This window comes from Trematomus bernacchii, unplaced genomic scaffold (assembly GCF_902827165.1).
Source record: "Trematomus bernacchii unplaced genomic scaffold, fTreBer1.1, whole genome shotgun sequence".
Classification (NCBI taxonomy): Eukaryota; Metazoa; Chordata; class Actinopteri; order Perciformes; family Nototheniidae; genus Trematomus; species Trematomus bernacchii.
This window is the reverse complement of record NW_022987565.1, coordinates 1,063,528-1,082,370: the sequence shown is the minus strand read 5'-3', so window position 1 is coordinate 1,082,370 and position 18,843 is coordinate 1,063,528. Positions and strand designations below refer to the sequence as shown.

Below are 18,843 nucleotides of genomic sequence, written 5' to 3'. Positions count from 1 at the left end.
CCAACTGGTGTGTGTTGCATGTCCTCATCCCCTAGTGGGGACTTAACAGACCACCTTACAACAACGTAAGGGATGTTCTATAGACTAATAAATATGATGTTTGCAAATATAACAAATGTAATATTGTTTTTTAATTGTTCACGTCTCTCTGGTTTCAGTGTTTTTCAGTTTGTATTCTCCTAGATAAAATACTCCTCTTGACTCTCCTCCTCTCCTAACACCATTCGTCTCTGTCTCCCTCTCATTAGCAGAAAGGCTGGAACGACTCCCTGCGACCGATGGACAGACAGGGAAACGTGAAGGTAGGACACTCTCTGATGTTTCCATCCATCAGTTCTCTATGATCCTCCTCCCTGACTGACTCTTCGTCTTCTCTGACTCTCGTGTCCCACTTCCCTCCACCGCCTCCTATCAGTCATCTTTAATAAGGTTCCTCTCCCATAAAGCTGATGGTAGATACAGGATATTTCCCCACAGACTGTCACCTGTACAGTTTTCAATCATTCGTTATGTGAGGAAGGTCTGATGTGTGTGCAAAGTGTTTTTCAACACTAGTCACATTTACAAATGGCTTCTTGGTTAATATTAAGCTGTCTTTGGCGCTTTTCTTGCTGTAGAGTGCACATTTCCCCTCAGGGACGAATAAAGGTATTCCGATTATGATTCTGATGCTGATTGGTTGAGTTAAGTTAAGTTTCAATCGCATCACGCAATGTTTTTTTAAATGTCTTATTATTAAACAATTATTCAAGTCCCATTGAGAATTGAAAACGTATCATCCAATGGAGGCCTGGTCAAGACATGGGCAACTGTGTTTCCTAACAAACTAGCCTACATGCAAACCTTTGAACATGTAAAACAAACACACTGCTTTTACGATGGCACCCACATCAACTTTAAAACAAACATGCAGTATCAGCTATATGCAAAGGACGAAAAGGGGAACAGACCAAAGATGGACTGATTAATTCGTTGGAAGAGTCTGCAGAAGGTCAATGAAGGCCACAGAACTTTGATTATTCATATGTGATCAATCCCTTTGCCTCCCTTTCCTTCTGCGCCGCCGCTATTTGTATATAGGGGAAACACTGCATTTGAAGTTCTCTATCCTTTCTTGATACCCTCGGTAGTTGCCTTATGCAACCCCCCAAGCAAACATTTTGTCATGCATTTCATCTTGATATTCATGGATTTAGTGCTTCCATAAAATGTCTTATTTTAGAGCTGGAGAAGGAAACATCCTTAATACAAATGACTATTAAACTATTTGCCTCTTTTTGTTCACTAAATGTAGAAATAGTTAGTATTACTGTAGGTTATGCCTCATGTCACAGCTGCGCTTCTATTGGCTAGCGCTCCAACACATTGTACGTGATAGGCTAAGGGGCGGGACATCTCTAAGCGGTTGACCAATCACAACAGAGCCGGCCAGCTAACCAATCAGAGCAGACTGGGCTCTGCATGGTTTCAGACAGAGGTGCTGCAGCACAGTATGAGGAAAATAAAGAGCTTTTTGAACATTAAAGCATGGAGACATGTCACAGTAGAGACACTACATACTGATATACACCTGAACATCAGCAGGAGAGGACTCTTTAAAGTAGAGACACTACATACTGATATACACCTGAACATCAGCAGGAGAGGACTCTTTAAAGTAGAGACACTACATACTGATATACACCTGAACATCAGCAGGAGAGGACTCTTTAAAGTAGAGACACTACATACTGATATACACCTGAACATCAGCAGGAGAGGACTCTTTAAAGTAGAGACACTACATACTGATATACACCTGAACATCAGCAGGAGAGGACTCTTTAAAGTAGAGACACTACATACTGATATACACCTGAACATCAGCAGGAGAGGACTCTTTAAAGTAGAGACACTACATACTGATATACACCTGAACATCAGCAGGAGAGGACTCTTTAAAGTAGAGACACTACATACTGATATACACCTGAACATCAGCAGGAGAGGACTCTTTAAAGTAGAGACACTACATACTGATATACACCTGAACATCAGCAGGAGAGGACTCTTTAAAGTAGAGACACTACATACTGATATACACCTGAACATCAGCAGGAGAGGACTCTTTAAAGTAGAGACACTACATACTGATATACACCTGAACATCAGCAGGAGAGGACTCTTTAAAGTAGAGACACTACATACTGATATACACCTGAACATCAGCAGGAGAGGACTCTTTAAAATAGAGACACTACATACTGATATACACCTGAACATCAGCAGGCGAGGACTCTTTAAAATAGAGACACTACATACTGATATACACCTGAACATCAGCAGGAGAGGACTCTTTAAAGTAGAGACACTACATACTGATATACACCTGAACATCAGCAGGAGAGGACTCTTTAAAGTAGAGACACTACATACTGATATGAACCTGAACATCAGCAGGAGAGGACTCTTTAAAGTAGAGAGACACTACATACTGATATACACCTGAACATCAGCAGGAGAGGACTCTTTAAAGTAGAGACACTACATACTGATATACACCTGAACATCAGCAGGAGAGGACTCTTTAAAGTAGAGACACTACATACTGATATACACCTGAACATCAGCAGGAGAGGACTCTTTAAAGTAGAGACACTACATACTGATATACACCTGAACATCAGCAGGAGAGGACTCTTTAAAGTAGAGAGACACTACATACTGATATACACCTGAACATCAGCAGGAGAGGACTCTTTAAAGTAGAGACACTACATACTGATATACACCTGAACATCAGCAGGAGAGGACTCTTTAAAGTAGAGACACTACATACTGATATACACCTGAACATCAGCATGAGAGGACTCTTTAAAGTAGAGACACTATATACTGATATACACCTGAACATCAGCAGGAGAGGACTCTTTAAAGTAGAGACACTACATACTGATATACACCTGAATATCAGCAGGAGAGGACTCTTTAAAATAGAGACACTACATACTGATATGAATATTAATATTTTGGTCACTTCCAGTTACAAAAAAACGAAGATACAAAAATGGCCAAAACTCAGTAGACTACAAACCAATGGGTGACGCCACATTAACTAAATCCACTTCTTATACACAGTCTATGCTCAGTCTAGATTCAGTCACAGTCAATGCCTCCTTAGAATTTAATAGTATTCTTTATTTACTAATGTGCTTTACTCTAAACCTCCTCCCCTCCTCAGGTCAGAGGACGGAGAGCCTCTCAGCTCCCACTAGACCGACCACAAAACTCCCAGGAGCCTTTGCAACAACCCGGGTCGGTCCGCAAGAATCAAAGGAAGAAAGGTAAACAGAGACATGCATACACACATATTTTATTATTCAATTGGTGCTTTTACTTCCTTTTATCTCCCACATGTGTTACTTCCTTTTCTCTTTCGCTCTCTTTGAGGCTTTGAGCTGCTGTCAGACAGGAATCCTCTTTTTCATGTATTTTCTTTCATATCATCTCTTTTCATTACTTCAAACCTCGCTTTATCCTTTCTCTCGTCTTCCCACGTTTTTGCCTCATTACATCTCCTCTAATATCTCCATCTGATTTCTCTTCGTCCCATTTAGTTTCAGCTGATGTTCCTCTTCCTTATCACGTTTCCATATCTCATCTTTCTCCCTCTTATCTCCTGACATTTCCTCTCCTCGTTTCCTCTCATCTTCTTTCATATCTAAAAATCACTTGACTTTTACCGTCTTTTCTGATGTAACTGCAGCGTTTAATCATTCCTGCTTTTCTATTTCAATATTAGTCATATGCATTACATTACATTACATGTCACTTGTTAGACACTTTTATTCAAAGCGACTTACATACATTCAGTACAGTGGACAATCCCCACAGGAGCAATTTGGGGTGAAGTGTCTCAGGGACACAACGACATGCTGACTGCAGTGGGACTCGAACATGCTATCCTCTGATTCAAAGATCAGCGCACTCACCACTGAGCCACAGCCACAGCATATGCCAACATTCTCCTTTTCCTATACCTTTTCAAGCAGCTGCCAACATACAACATGCCATAAATACAAATTGTAATTTATCTAATTTGATTTTTAAGGCAGCGAGCATGTTGGTCCTCTATGGGTAAAATGTCAATATATTTTAATTCCTAGACCTCATCTGATTCAGGTGTTTCTCACTTACTTCTACATTTATTTAGATATATTTTTGGATTTAATTTGTTTACATATTTAAATACTTTTTTCTATTTTTACAGTTAATTTGGTTTGTATTTTTAGTTTTTGGTACTTTTGTCTTTAGAACTCAATTGAACAGTTTCCTAATTTTCGGAAACCATGAAAACGTTCAACTGTATCTTTGTAAAGTTTCAATGTTAACACTGTTCAGTTCTGTGTGTTGTTAACCTGGAACTCTTCCTCTTCTCCTGCCTCTTCTTCCTCCTCATCCTCTTTCGCCACTTCTTCCCCCTCCTCTATGAACTTTTCTTCTTCATCCCCCTCGTCCATCTTGTATACCTGTTCAACTACCTCCTCTTTTCCCTCCCTCGCCTATTCTACCTCCTCCTCCCCCTCTCAGGTACGTTGGTGTGCAGCAGTAATGGGACCGGTGGCAGCAGCTCCATCTACTCGGTTGCCATGGTGTCGATCCCTGACTGCGTGGACAACGCGACGCAGACGGACATCAGTTTCGTGAACATCGTTCCTCAGGGGAGGAGCAGAGGTCACCATCATCCCCACCACCGCTCCTCCTCCCCTCCCCCTCCTCCCCCCTCTCCCCCCGCGCCTCACCTCGAAGCACCGTACGGCATCAACGAGTTGTGAGTCCTGACCTTTTGTCTTTTAGGGCGTCCAGAATAACACAATAAAGTCTCCGGACAGAAAAATCAATGCTGTCAGATGATATGATGAAGATTGATTTCCCTTTCTCTCTCCTCAGCTGTGTGTTTGAGTACAACGACCCCGACGACTACTTTGACGTCTCCAACCACGAGGTGGACAGACCGGATGACCTGGAGTACGAGGTGAGAGATCTGCTGTTGTTTAGAGAAATCACCCAGGATGCGTTGAAGCACATTTTCCCTTGGCAAACTGTGGTGAAACACTTCTGGTCTAGTCCGTGAGGTCATTTGGGCCTAAAAATACTTTTTCCCTTTGACTTGACATTGGGAAAGTGATGTCTGTAAATCAGAGTTTATTTTTTGAGGTAAATAAACTACCAAGTACGAACACTTTTATAGCCTCTTTTCACACAGCCATGCAACCTTTCTCTAGTTGGTTTATACCCTAACATTTGCTCTTTACTTCCCTTCCACTTTCCACTGCATTTACACACAAATCCTTAAGTGGTGTTAACAAAACATGTAAGTATCATGAATGTGTGTTGGACACTGGGCTTATTTTCTGCAATAATTCTAAAATCCAATAAAATAAAACCATACTTTTTGTCGCAGGGGACACCTTGCAATTCTAACTTCTGAGTCGGCTTACACAAATCTGACATCCCTGCACGACTCTATTACCAGAAACCGAAATAGCACCAATGAATTCAGAGTGGCTCTTAGCCATGTTTTCAAGTACCGAGCCCCTTGTAATAAACTTTAATACCTCAAGGTCATCCTCCCTCTGAAAAGCCTACTATCCCCATCTGCACAAAGTGATTCAGCCTGATGAATACATCTGGAATATAAACCAAAGCAGCTCCACCAGCTGTGGTTCTTCACTATTGCTGAACAACACTGCTTACAATGAGTGCAATCAACCAGGAGAATATAAATTCAGAACAGCAAGAATGCTGCAAGTGCATCAGCTTAAAATAAACCAAACCTTCTGATAGAAAACAGACATGCTCAGAGAGGAACGTTTTTTATTGCTAAATTTAGTTTGAGGGATCCCTCTCTCATTTAAAGCAAGAGAGGGACTTCAGTACTTCAGTATCTTATATAAGTCTATACAGAAATGAACAAAATATGACAAAAAAAGAGGTCCAGGCTGCTTGAAAGCGCTCCATGCAGCTCATTCATTTGATGGAGCAGATGTTTAAAAGCTGATCGATCCAGCTGTCCACACTGGCCCTGGGATAAATCAATCTCTACGTGCCTGACTGAGACCCAAAGCTTCCTTTTCAGATACATTTTCACACCAATGATTCGCACCTTGTACTTGCTGGTTCCTTCTCCATGGCAACTGCTGCCGAGGCTCATGGGTATTGCAGTATTTAGACCACCACGCCAAATTCACAGAAACAAAACCCATAACATAAACCTATAAGATTGTTACTCTAGAGAGAAAACGTGTTTATTTCTCTGATAAACATTGAAGATGTTATTTGAATACAGAATGGAGCTCCTCTGTTTACATTGCATCTTTTTTTAAACAATAAATCTTTCAATTTGCCAAGATCAATATCAAAATATGTTTATATCAGGACAGACACTCTGCAATAGTGCCACGTAGCACTAGAGGTGCAGAGGTTCCCAGTTTCAAAACCAAATGATAAAATATGAACATTAATTGCCAAGAGGATGCATTCATGCTGATACTTCTTGCAGATTTTGATGGTGACTTTAGATTCATTTAGAGGAAGCAAACATTGTCAAAGAATCTCCTTTTGTGACTTAGGAAGATCATTCCTTTTATTATTATAATATACTATTCTTTTTTCCTTTAAAATTCTCTTTAATGGATTTTTCCTTCCTCTACACTGAAGTCATCAGCAAATGTTCAACGGTAAATATCAATAAAAACGTGACTTTTAGGCCTTTTTTAACCTTTAAGTGTTCAGTTACTTGTTTAAATTAGCAATATTGCTTTTACCTAGGAGACAATATTTTGATAAAGGATAGAAGGAAAAGAAATGGGTGGACAGAGGATGAGTGTGAAGAAGAGATTATAAAAGGAAGGGAAGGTTAGACATGATGTGGACAGAAATGCAAAGCAAAAAGTGGAGCTGTGAACGAGGTGTGACAAAAGAATGGAAGAAACGTATAAAGAGATTTATGATTTAAGTGTGACGATGAATAAAGTGCTATATGAAAAAGATGTGGGTGATAGGACAAAGGGAAAGAAAGAGGAGGAAATGAAGGACAACATGGACAAAGAGCTGAGAGACTGGATGAAATGAGACCTTTGAGGATGGAAAAGGAAAATATTGCCATATGTGCTCGTTCTGCAAAACCCACGGCCTTCAGAAGTGTTGAAACAAAATGACTTCTCCCAGCTGTCATGTCTGGTGCAGATCATCAGGGTGAGTGATGGTCAGCCGGTCTCAACCTTCAACAGAGACTCGTACACTACGAGCTCAGTTTACACAGACCTAATGGAGCGCTGGGTTTCGCTGAATGGCACTTTTTTCCTCTGTTTTTGCTCCATTGATTCTCTGCTGTTTGACACAAAAATGCCAGTTTGGTCATTAGAGAAGTCAGTAAAGTGGAAACAGTTTGGTTATTTCTGTTTTTATTCCAAAGAGACTTCCTGTTCTCTGTAAATCACCTCCTCCTCTTCCTCATTCTTCCCTCTGTTCCCTCCATCCTCCCTCATTACTTTTCCTGATCTCCACCATCATTATATCCCTCCTAAATTACTTCCTAATGTCCTACTCTCTTTTATTCCTTGGATTACATCCTTCATTTCCTCCTTAAATCACCGCTATGCCCTCCGGCTGAAACCAGAAACGCTGGTTGATGCTCCAATGATAATCGTGACTGGTCCAGTTTATAGGATCAAATAATCACGTGATGGTTTCATATCTGTAATTAGTTGAGTTTGCAAAAAACCAAAGAACCAGCTTAACCTACAAAAAGACTTAGGGAGACAGATGGTAGGTAAACAAGAGCAAGTACACAACTCCAAAAATAAATATGTACTATAAGTTACAAACCTCAAAATTAGCACACTAGTCCTCTTTAAATTGGTTACGTTTGGGCAAAAACAACAACTTGGCTAGGTTAAGGGAAAGATTGTGATTTGGGTTAACATACCTACATAAGTGGTGTTGCTTAAGCAAAGTAACAAAAAGTTAAACAGCTGCATAACGGCGTTATTCTGGGTTAGAGTCCGATGTTTTTGGAACGAGTCTGTGAGTACATTTGCGAATGTAGCTGTTCTGAATTTGAATCTTCATGGTTGATTGTACTTATTGTCGGTCACTTTGGGTTAAAGTGTCAGCTAAATAAAATGTATGTATTGCACTTTGAGAACTACATTTGTCAACGAGCATCAACCATCACCTTTTTTGTGAAGTGCACTTATTAACTTCCATGTTTGAAGCCCACCTAAAGCCCTTAATACGTCTGACCATCAATCACTCTTTACTTCCCTTGTTTACTAACTAGGAGGTGGAGCTGTACAAGTCCAGTCAGCAGGAGAAGCTCGGGCTGACCGTCTGCTACAGGACGGACGACGAGGAGGATCTTGGGATTTACGTTGGAGAGGTGAGAGTCATCTTCATTCATTCATTTACCCTTCAACTGACTCTTTTAGCCTTTCACTCACTTATTTCTCACTTGTTTGGAAAACATTTTTTGCATTGATACAGCTCATAAAAGGTGATACGACTCAATTTCTTATATCTTTTTATTCTAAAATGTATAACATGCATCCATTAATCACTTTATTCATTATCCTTTGAATCATTCATTCAACCCATTACTCTTTCTGTAGATTCATTCAGCCATCTCACAGCGATTTACGCATTCATGGATTCATTCGACCATTATTCATTTATCTGTTTCCTAATTCAAGAGTTCATTTATTTATCGATGTATTTCCTACGTGATTTGTTTATATTAATCCTTCTCCACTTTAATTTTAGGTAAATCCAAACAGCATAGCAGCAAAGAACGGACGCATCAGAGAGGGGGATCGTATCCTACAGGTATACACGATTATTTGTAATCAATTTCCCATGAAATATAACATTTTACTCAAGTTTTAAGTGTATTTTAACTTGTGAATCGCACTGGGAATATGTGAAAGTCTGAGAAACATCTCTGAGTCTAATGCAACAAAAAACAAAAAAACTAATTGTAAATAAATCCTGAAATCTAGTATTATTTGTCAAACCTTTGTTTAAATTACAAAATGAACTATTACCAGAACATTATAGTTTTTATTATATTGTGATAATTTAGAGTGTCCGGAGACGCACAGATGAACTTGTGCTGTAGGTAAACTCACAACGACATCAAAAAAATTAAAAAGCAGATTTATTTTCTGTCATTTGGCCACATGTTCACTTTGTCAGGCTAACTCATGCTCCCCAGAGGTCAAACCGCTTTTATTTTAACAACAATTACTCATTTTTTAACTTCTCCCTCATGATCAACTTTAGACATTAAGTTATTTTAAGTCATCGAAGTTAATTCAAGCCAATAACTGATGAAATAAATATCAAAAGTTGACCTTCAGGGTAAACTATAGAGTACGTTTCCTGCAGGCTGATAATACAAACGTGTCCTCTGCTTAATGATCTGGCTCTATGGGGGTTAGAAACAGTTTCAATCAAACTATGTAAATGTATAGCTGGGACCCCCGGGGACACTTTTAACCAATCAGAGGGAGCCGTCAGCAGCCCAGTTACTGCTGTCCTAAAAATAGACAGAGAGCGAGAGAGAGAGAGAGACAACGTGTCACTCTGTTCCCACCCCACCGCTCAGCTCTGTCTGTCACACTATAGAAAGATATGATCACATTGTTGTCTGGCTTTGAATATTTCTATCAACTTGCCGCAGTGATCTAGTCTCTGTTCAGTGATCTAGTCTCTGTTCACACACCTCGCATGCTGACAAGCTCCTGACATCTTAATGTTGGGAGGGACACACAGTGTACTGATGTCAACTTAAAGGGGACATATTCTGCTGATGTTCAGGTGTATATCAGTATGTAGTGTCTCTCCTGTGACATGTCTCCATGCTTTAATGTTCAAAAAGCTCTTTACTTTTCTCATACTTCCTGTGCTGCAGCACCTCTTTTCACCCTCTGTCTGAAACCAGAGCCCAGTCTGCTCTGATTGGTTAGCTGGCCGGCTCTGTTTTGATTGGTCAACCTCTTAGAGATGTCCCGCCCCTTAGTCTATCACGTACAATGTGTTGGAGCACTAGCCAATAGAAGTGCGAGTGTTACATAGTCATGTCACTATGTTACTGAAGTTATATGACTGCCTCCTGGTCTTTTTTTAAAGAACTACCGATACATTGTCAGTCTTTTGTCAAAGTGCACACAGATATCACACTTTGAAAGTTAATGAAAATAATTGAAAGTCTTCCAAAAATATGTTTTCATGAATAAATGTTCACTGGCGATGGTATTGTAGGTTATTGATAGTAAAGCATTTTATATTAGATTGCGATACTATATTATAATTAGGGTGGACAGGATTAAAAATCTCCCAAATGAACCATGTAGAGCTTGAGGGATGCTATTTGGAAGACACATTATAAAAGGATGTGACAATAGAAGCATTTAGGTACATTCATTACTCATTTTCATTATACTACCTATGTCCTTTTTGTTGGTCATTTGTCATTATGCAACATAATACAGAGATACATTTTAAGTTTGTGTTTGGAGGATTGTGTTTCAAAGTGCCGTAAATCGCACCAGTTGTTCTTTGTAAGAGGAACCATCAGTGGGAGTTTAATTAGGACTTTGACCTTTCTTTATTTCCTGTTAAATCAATGTTTTGTTTCTGCTCTGAAGCGACACCCCCACATGTTGACGGCTCGCTCTGTTTAAAAAACGAGCGTGAATAAATTTACCTTTGTGACATTTCTGCACTCATTATCCTCTGACCCCTCGAATGAAGACCCCCATGGAAACTGTCAGGGAAAAAGTGCTGGGATGTAACAAGAATAGACCAGCTGCACCTGGCATCGCCATGGTTACCGGGCAGGGGATGAATTGTTGTTCCCATGACAGCTGTCACCACGGTGATAAATGCCGCTTGGACAGATGTGTGGTTTCTCCCTGCGAGAACATACCTGTTCCTGTCCCCACATACGTTATATTCACCCGTGACGACGTGCATACATGGTTTATTATCTGAAATACTCATTTGCTTAAGGTTGTTACTGTATTACACAGTATATTGCCAGATACAATCTGGTTTTCGGCATTAATATCTTAATAAATACTGATATTTATATATTATATGATGTTTACATTTGTATTATTATATATTGAAGTTCAATGTGCACATTTACTGTATACTTTTTTTTTTATTCAAAAATTAGCAACTATGGCAAAATGTTCCCCTCGGATATAAGGTTATAATTGTGATTCTGATTCTATTTAAGTGACAGATAAATTAATATGTTATGTTACGTAATTCATTGGGTAAAACATAGCTGTCATTTTGGTGTCGTTTGCATTGTAAAATAGAAACAAGTGACTACTTCTCAACAAATAACAACCAGTGAAGGATTTTGATTTCTCATTCACCGTATTATTCGACTGAATACTTCGTGTCATCAGCTTTATCAACCTGTATTTACCAATGCAATTTAGTTTTACTACTTTTTCAGGCGAGAAAGTAACAATTTAGATTTCCCAATATGTGATTACTTTACCCAAATAACCCAAAAATAATTAGTTCACACAGCTATTAGGAGCGTTGAAGAGCTGCTGTGTGTAAAAGCCTCACATTTTATATGATCTGACTTTTACTGTGTATGAAAATAACCAATCTTTTCCCCTCTAGATTAACGGAGTGGATATTCAGAACAGAGAGGAGGCCGTGGCCATTTTGACCCGAGAGGACAGCATCAACTTCTCCCTGCTGCTGGCCAGGCCGGATATAGAGGTGACGTTACACAACAAAACATTAAACCATCATCTCAAAACTCAATGCGTGCGTACAAACGCAGGTAAACACATAGAGACTGAAGTTACAGGTAAAGGCTGCAAAGAGCGAACATCATTTTAGTAGATGAGAGCATGCAATTAAAAAGGTAAAATTGACAGAAATAAGCTCTCCATAAAAAGACATTTCAAGTGCATTTTTGACATTAATAATCATTATCTAAACTACTTCTGTGATACTCGACAGCTATTGATAACCTGATGTTACGTAACTCTGTAAAAAAGGTAAAAACAGGGGCAATCGCGACGAGATACAGACCTTGATCATTTCAAAAAGTGCATCTCTCCTTTCACTATCCATGTTGGAAATTGATGAATGACTTTGGAGGAATTTAATGTTATTTTTAGAAAGCTGTTTTTTTTGTATAGATACATGCATTACTATAATTATCATCATCAATTATTATTTTTTAAAACATTAGAAGAAAGATATTCAACCAATGAAAATATAAGAAAAAGTGTAACAAACCAACAACCAATATTTGATTCCAAAATTGTAAAATAAAGAAAGGTTGGACTGTGTTAATAGCGTTTTATGATACTGTTAAATAATAACATGATTGCTGTAACAAAGCGCTTCACTATGGATCCTTTTCTGAGAGAATGGATGTCTTCATCTTCAAGTCCAGGAATAGTCGTCACATCTATAACTTCAGGTCTATCAGTGTTTCATCACTCACCTGCAGCCTGCTTTACTAACCTACTTTCCCTCGTGCTGCTGCTCATAAGATCTCATAAAGCCACAGTTTATTTCACAGTGTGCGCTCAGTCCTGAACAATATGTGTTTACGTCCGTCTGCCCTTTTGTTATCTGTAACATCAGGGTTAGCAGGAAATGTGTTTCTCTGCTTCAAATGTTGATCGATTGTGGAGATAAGGTGACCTTTCCACCAGAACAACAATTACCACAAACGTAACATTTCCAAGTGATTGCATCTCTTTACCCAATGCTGTAATCAAACATTTACTAAAACACTCACACTGAAAATGGACTTTGGTGACCTCATGATATTTCTCTAAATGCCACCATTACGCCAGAGGTTTACTAGAATTACCATTTATTTATTATCTGCCCACCGAGTGTAATGTTGATTTTGAAGCAGAAAACTGGGCACAGAGGTTCCGTTTAGAGTGTATTTAAGTAATGTTATATTGTTTGGGGTTGTCCCTTTACTGTAGTGTGTTATATAGGTTTGTGTTCATTGTAAATGGTCTGCAAAGGCTAAAATCCAAATTTCCCTCGAGAGGGGGTTTCTGTGTGTGTGTGCTCTGTGTGTTATCATACACAGACAGCCATGATAAATGTGCATGTGTGTGACAGCAGCTCCCAGAGTGTGTGTGTCCAAATGTGCTGACAGAGGAGGAACTGCACAACGGTATATTCATACATGTCAGTTAAACACACCCACGCATACAGTAGCAACTGACAAATGTGCTGTGTGTGTGTGTGTGTGTGTGTGTGTGTGTGTGTGTGTGTGTGTGTGTGTGTGCAGTCACACATCAGTCAGATGAATAAGCCGTCAGTCAGTCAGTCTGACACCTCCGACAGTCATATCTCTTTGTTGGGAGATGATGGATGTTTTATTGACTAAGCAAAAAACTAATGATGAAGTCATGGGGGAGGAGCCTTAATTAAAGAGAGCCAGAAAGCAAAAAGCCCTAAAAATAATGTTATGTATAGTGTTTATTTTCTATGGAATTGTGTTAATACATTGCATTTGCAGACCAATCATTTTAATATTAATTAATATAACCTTAACAGGTATTTGTAACCAGGCTATTTTTGATTCCTTTACATGATTTCAGCCTTTTATGAATTAAATAGTTGTGAAAATGATGGAAAAATGTACTTTTGGATTTGATTTAAACACTAACTTTCTCTATGTCCTTCCAGAATGATAACCCTGTTGGTCCAGAGGAGGAAATGGATCTGACTCTGGAGGGGGGGGGCTTCCACCAAAAGCCCCGAACCTCCTCCGTCACATCCCCCCTTCCCTCTGGATATTACCGCCTCTGCCGGGGAGGAGGAGGAGGAGGAGAAGGTGTAGGTGGTGATGTTGCCGTGGAGGAGGAAGAGGATGAAGAGGAAGGAGAGAGGGGGGAGAACAGAGACCCTCCTCCCCCCCTCCCCCCCCTGCTGAGCCTGGCCCCCCTGCTGACCCACAGCCAGGAGCTGGACAGCGGGGTGGGCCGCACCGACGACAGCACGCGCTACGAGTCTGAACACGATCTGCTGGGAGATCAGACTAGCGCCCCCAACACCAACACCACCAACACGCCCGGCAGCACCCGCAAGTTCAGACCCGGACTCAGCCCCCGGTAGGACCCCCCCCCCCCAACTGAAGGATGATTAAAATACAAGAGAGTTTTCCAAATGTTCTGAAATTAACCATCATAATATTATTGCTTTCGGCTAACCACGTTATGTGATTTAGGGTTACCCTGTGGCCTTCTACTTTAACTTAAGTAAAACAAAGAATAACCCCCCCCCCCTTTTCTATCCCCAGGCCGAGTCCTCGACCCAGCCCCCGGTAGGAAAGCAACAAAATATACTTACATTTATTACATTTAATTATTGTATTCTATACCTGTTTTCGCTTTGAATTCCATAATTATGTGCTATATAGTCCCTGTGGCCTTCTACTTTTACTTAAAGGTCTCTTATCATGCAAAATGCACTTTTTGATGTCTTTTATACATAAATATGTGTCCCCGGTGTGTCAGGGAACTCACAAAGTGTCAGAAAACAAAACCCTCTCTCTTTTCCTCCGTACCCAAATCTCTAAAAACGGGGTTACAACGGAGCTGATCCAGATTTAAGTCCGATATGACGTGGACACACGGCACTATCAGAAACGTTGCTATCAGAAACAATGCCCGACTGTTTTGGACGTAATATGGTCTTTAGATTAGCAAGCATCGCTAACACTCAGAGCTAACCTGTACTGGGGAGAGTATGTGTGAGGAGGAAAGAAAAAAAGGAACTCACCTTGTACCTTTTCTATCCCCAGGCCAAGTCCCCGACCCAGCCCCGGCCTCGGGCCCAGCCCCGGGAGAGGAGACTCCACGCCTCCCTTCCTCCACCTGAGAGACCTGCAGCTCAGCTCCGACTCCCTGCCCGGCCTGGACTGGACGTCTGGAGGAGGAACAGGAGGAGCAGCGTACAGCCCCCACCACCACCACCACAAGGTAAAAGGAGGTCCTGCTTAAGCAGTATATTTTAAATGTTGTCCTTTAATCCCATGATAAGAGCCAAACCAACACTGAATGTATTCACTTAAAGGTCCCCTATTATACTGTTTTTCATACATGTTTTTTTATAGGTCTCAGATATATACAAAACATGTCTCTGAAGTGTTTCGCTTGAAATACCAAACAGATCATTGCAGCATCCCATAAACCCCTCTGTTTCAGAACCGTTTCAAAAGTGCTGATTCTATGTCTGTTACTTTAGATGAAAATAAGGTGCCACTTGAAAATCGTTATGACATCATAAAGTGGACAAAATCTGATCAGCTCATTTTCATTCAGGTTTTTATATAAATGGATCAGGACAAAAAGTGAGCAAATCTTAGGGTAGGAAAGAATTGGAAGCAGACAAAGCTTAACCGGAGGTCTCTTCCATTTCAAGCGGTCAATGACAACTTTCAAAATGTATATACTTCTATAAAGTTTGTCTCGATCTCCGGGTTTCATTTCATCAATTTTGAAGTTTATTTTCTTAGATACTGTAGTGTAGAGTTTCAACTTTTATAAAGTTTGGATAGTGATACACTTATCCTATAAGATTCAGCCAAGTAACCTTGAGTGCCCTTCATCCTATCATCCTGTGAAAATCAATGGCTTGTTATCAGAACAGTTTTAAAATAAAATCTAGATTTAAATTATTATAAATACGGAAAGTTATGAAGGACTTTCTATGACAGATTTTTGTGTCTGACCTCCTTTGACCTTTGCCCTTTAGCACTACCACCTCCACCACATTCAGCCTCCTCTGACGATGATGATGCCGGGCCTGACGGAGGAAGAGTGCCAGCGCTACCAAGAGCTGCTGGAGATCAAGTGCCAGTACGAGAAACAGAACGAAAAACAGCAAAGAGAAGCTGTGAAAAACGAACGCGAGGACAACAGAGAAGCGCTGAACGACCAGGAAGAGAGAAAAGACGCAGAGGAGGAAGCCTCTTCTTCTTCTTCTTCTTCTTCTTCGGTGGTGGTGATGGTGGACGTGAACTGCAACTCGACTTTAAGCGAGCACGAGATGGCGCTGATCGAGGAGGAGTTGCGCCACCTGGAGTTCAAGTGCCGAAACATCCTGCGAGCGCAGAAGATGCAGCAGCTCAGAGAGAGGTGTCTGAAGGCCTGGATGATGGAGGAGGAGACGGTGGGTCGACCCGGACCCCCGGACGCAGGTAACCGTGAGGCGGGAATATTTGAAAGTTTGGGGATTGCCGTTTGTTGGAGCTTTATACTGATTTATGTTATTTAGCAACATTAAAACATGTTTAAAACATTACTTTTTTCATCTGCTTACCCAGAAGTCTTTTAACTTGTTTTAGCACCTACCGTATTTACAATGTTGTTTTTAAACTATTCTGTATCTCTTTTACGCATGGTTTTTATGAATCTGTTATTCCATTATGTTTATTTATTGTGCTCCTTTCTGTTGTCTTCTTATTAAGTGTTAATGATGATTTAAAGCACTTTGAATTGCCTCTGTGTCTGAAAATGTGCTATATAAATAAACGTACCTTACCTTCTATTGTTTTTGTTTATATTAAATTAGCTAATTAAGGTCAACATATGCGTAATATTTGCTTTCTAGTGCCTCAGCGGCAGTTGTATTCTTTATGTTTTCATAGTTACACTTTTCCTTTTAACATTTAACCTCAATAAAGAAAAGTTAATACAAAAAGTAAAATTCTTTACTTGTAGGTATGGATGAAGACAATGAGGAAGATAACGACCCTCATCATCACGAGTTGTCGGCCATCAACGAGCTTCCTGAGCGAGAGCGGTCGGACGACAAAGACAGCACGAGCGCCTACAACACCGGGGGGGAGAGCTGCCGCAGCACGCCATTGGTCAGCACCGAGCAGATCCCGCCTCTCCAGGAAGAGGAAGATGATAGAGGAAGACGACTGATGTCTCCGCCTCCTCTTCTCCCCCTCAGCCGCCTCCCTCCTCTGAACTCCCCCCTCACCCCGCGGCGCCACAGGAGGGAGAGAGACCGAGAGCGACGCCACTCCAACCTCAGCGGATCCTTCTCCCCCAGCACATACAGGAAGATCGAAACAGCCAATGGCAACATGGCAAACGGCTCAAGCTCCACCCCCTCCACGCCCTCCAAGTTCAGGTACACTTTTGTAAACTACACCTATATGTTTTTTTTAATATGATAAACGAATCATTATTGTATGTTATTTTTTTTATAATATTGGATATTTTTCTGGGTTTGTTGCCGTAATCAGGTCTCTGACCAGAGAGGCGGGGTCATCTTCACGAAGAGGCGTGGCTGACGGAGGGCAGGGCTCCAGAGCAGGTACACAATTCATCCTCCTGAAGTTTATTCTGCGCTGTGTCTAAATTCACATACTTCTGTACTTACATGTACATTAGCTGTTTTGAGTGCAAACTATGACTTCCCTGGATGGGGTACTCATAATGAATACCGTTTAACCGATCGAAGTTGACGCCGAGCGCTGCGTTCGAAGTTCAAATTGTTTAAACTTTGACTTTGTTTACCGCTGACCTTTCAACGCGCAATCAATCAGTATGTAGCGGCACAAGCTAGCAGAGAAGGTCACCATATAAATTAAACGTAATGATTGCAAATCATGTGAATGCAGCTTAACTAATTTGACTTTTAGTTTGTCAATGTTGAGCCAAATTTTCTGTAAACCAGAATAATTTTTTTTTATTATTGATGATATATTTTGACGGCTGATTCTATTGTTATCATGCAGGTGGCACTACAGGAGGAGGAAGTGCAGAGTCCAGTCCATATTTCACCAGGAGACGCCAGAGCCAGCACAAACCTCTGGAGCGCTACCAGAGCTGCATGACGCTCCCCTCCGAGGGCCTGGTGGAGCCTCTGGACCGGGGGAGGGACAGAGCGAGGGTGGAGGAGAGGGGGATGGGGACGGGCAGCAGCGGCCCCGGCAGCCCCAGGAGTGTGAACAGCGCCCCCTGTGGTCTGGAGGACCGATACACTCGCGCCTCGCGGTTAGGACTCGCTCTACCGCTCGGGATGACGCACTCATCGCCGACTGCCTCACCACAGCGCATGGAGTGGAAGGTAAAGGGTGTGATGATGATGTTAGCGTTTCATCTTGAGTCGCCTTCCTCCTTTAAAGGATTACTTACTTAACCAGAGTTACATCCCAGGTCAAATGTGCGTTAGAAGGCCTTTAGCATTAAAGGTCACCTATTATGCAAAATCCACTTTCTCATGTCTTTTATACATAAACATGTGTCCCCTCTGTGTAAAGAGACTCTGAAAGTTTCAGGAAAAAAGACTTGCTCACTTTTTGTCCTGATCCATTTATATAAAAACCTGTCTGAAAATGAGCTGATTAGAGGGGATTATGGGATGCTACAATAGGCGCTTTCACACCGGAGTATTTTCCCCGTACTTTTCCCGTCTAGTTCCGATAGTGCCTGGAATTTTGCGTTCACACCAAAAAGAGAACTTAGTTCAGAGAACTTTTGCCCCCATATTTAGTGCCTGCTAGAGAGGTGGGACTATCCTGGGGAGAAAAAAGTACCAATTTCTGATTGGCTGGGCGAATTGCAAACCACGCCCCGTAAAACTCGGGAAAGTTTTTTGAAGCCGCCATTGTATTTGCTGGCATTAGGATTATTAGCATTAGCATTAGCCCCGCGCACCAACGGAGAGAGAATAACTTATGGGAACACAAAAAAAAACATGGGAGCGGTGGAGATGAGGAGGTGTCGGCGTTCTGGCGATTTACTCGGAAGGCTTCAGCAGCTTCTA

The 18,843-nt window shown here is 41.0% G+C and overlaps 1 protein-coding gene across 1 annotated transcript in view; it reads left to right on the top strand.

Annotated features, from left to right (window-relative positions):
- Positions 1–18,843, top strand: part of LOC117478566 (PDZ domain-containing protein 4-like) — a 68,144-nt gene that overhangs the window by 43,772 nt on the left and 5,529 nt on the right. The window contains exons 2-14 of the mRNA XM_034125570.1: positions 249–302; positions 3,221–3,323; positions 4,570–4,810; positions 4,930–5,014; positions 8,324–8,422; positions 8,803–8,865; positions 11,689–11,790; positions 13,744–14,168; positions 14,861–15,038; positions 15,814–16,258; positions 16,782–17,202; positions 17,318–17,388; positions 17,813–18,144. Coding sequence (XP_033981461.1) covers positions 249–302; positions 3,221–3,323; positions 4,570–4,810; positions 4,930–5,014; positions 8,324–8,422; positions 8,803–8,865; positions 11,689–11,790; positions 13,744–14,168; positions 14,861–15,038; positions 15,814–16,258; positions 16,782–17,202; positions 17,318–17,388; positions 17,813–18,144 — 2,619 coding nt within the window. The remainder of the gene's footprint in view (positions 1–248; positions 303–3,220; positions 3,324–4,569; positions 4,811–4,929; positions 5,015–8,323; positions 8,423–8,802; positions 8,866–11,688; positions 11,791–13,743; positions 14,169–14,860; positions 15,039–15,813; positions 16,259–16,781; positions 17,203–17,317; positions 17,389–17,812; positions 18,145–18,843) is intronic.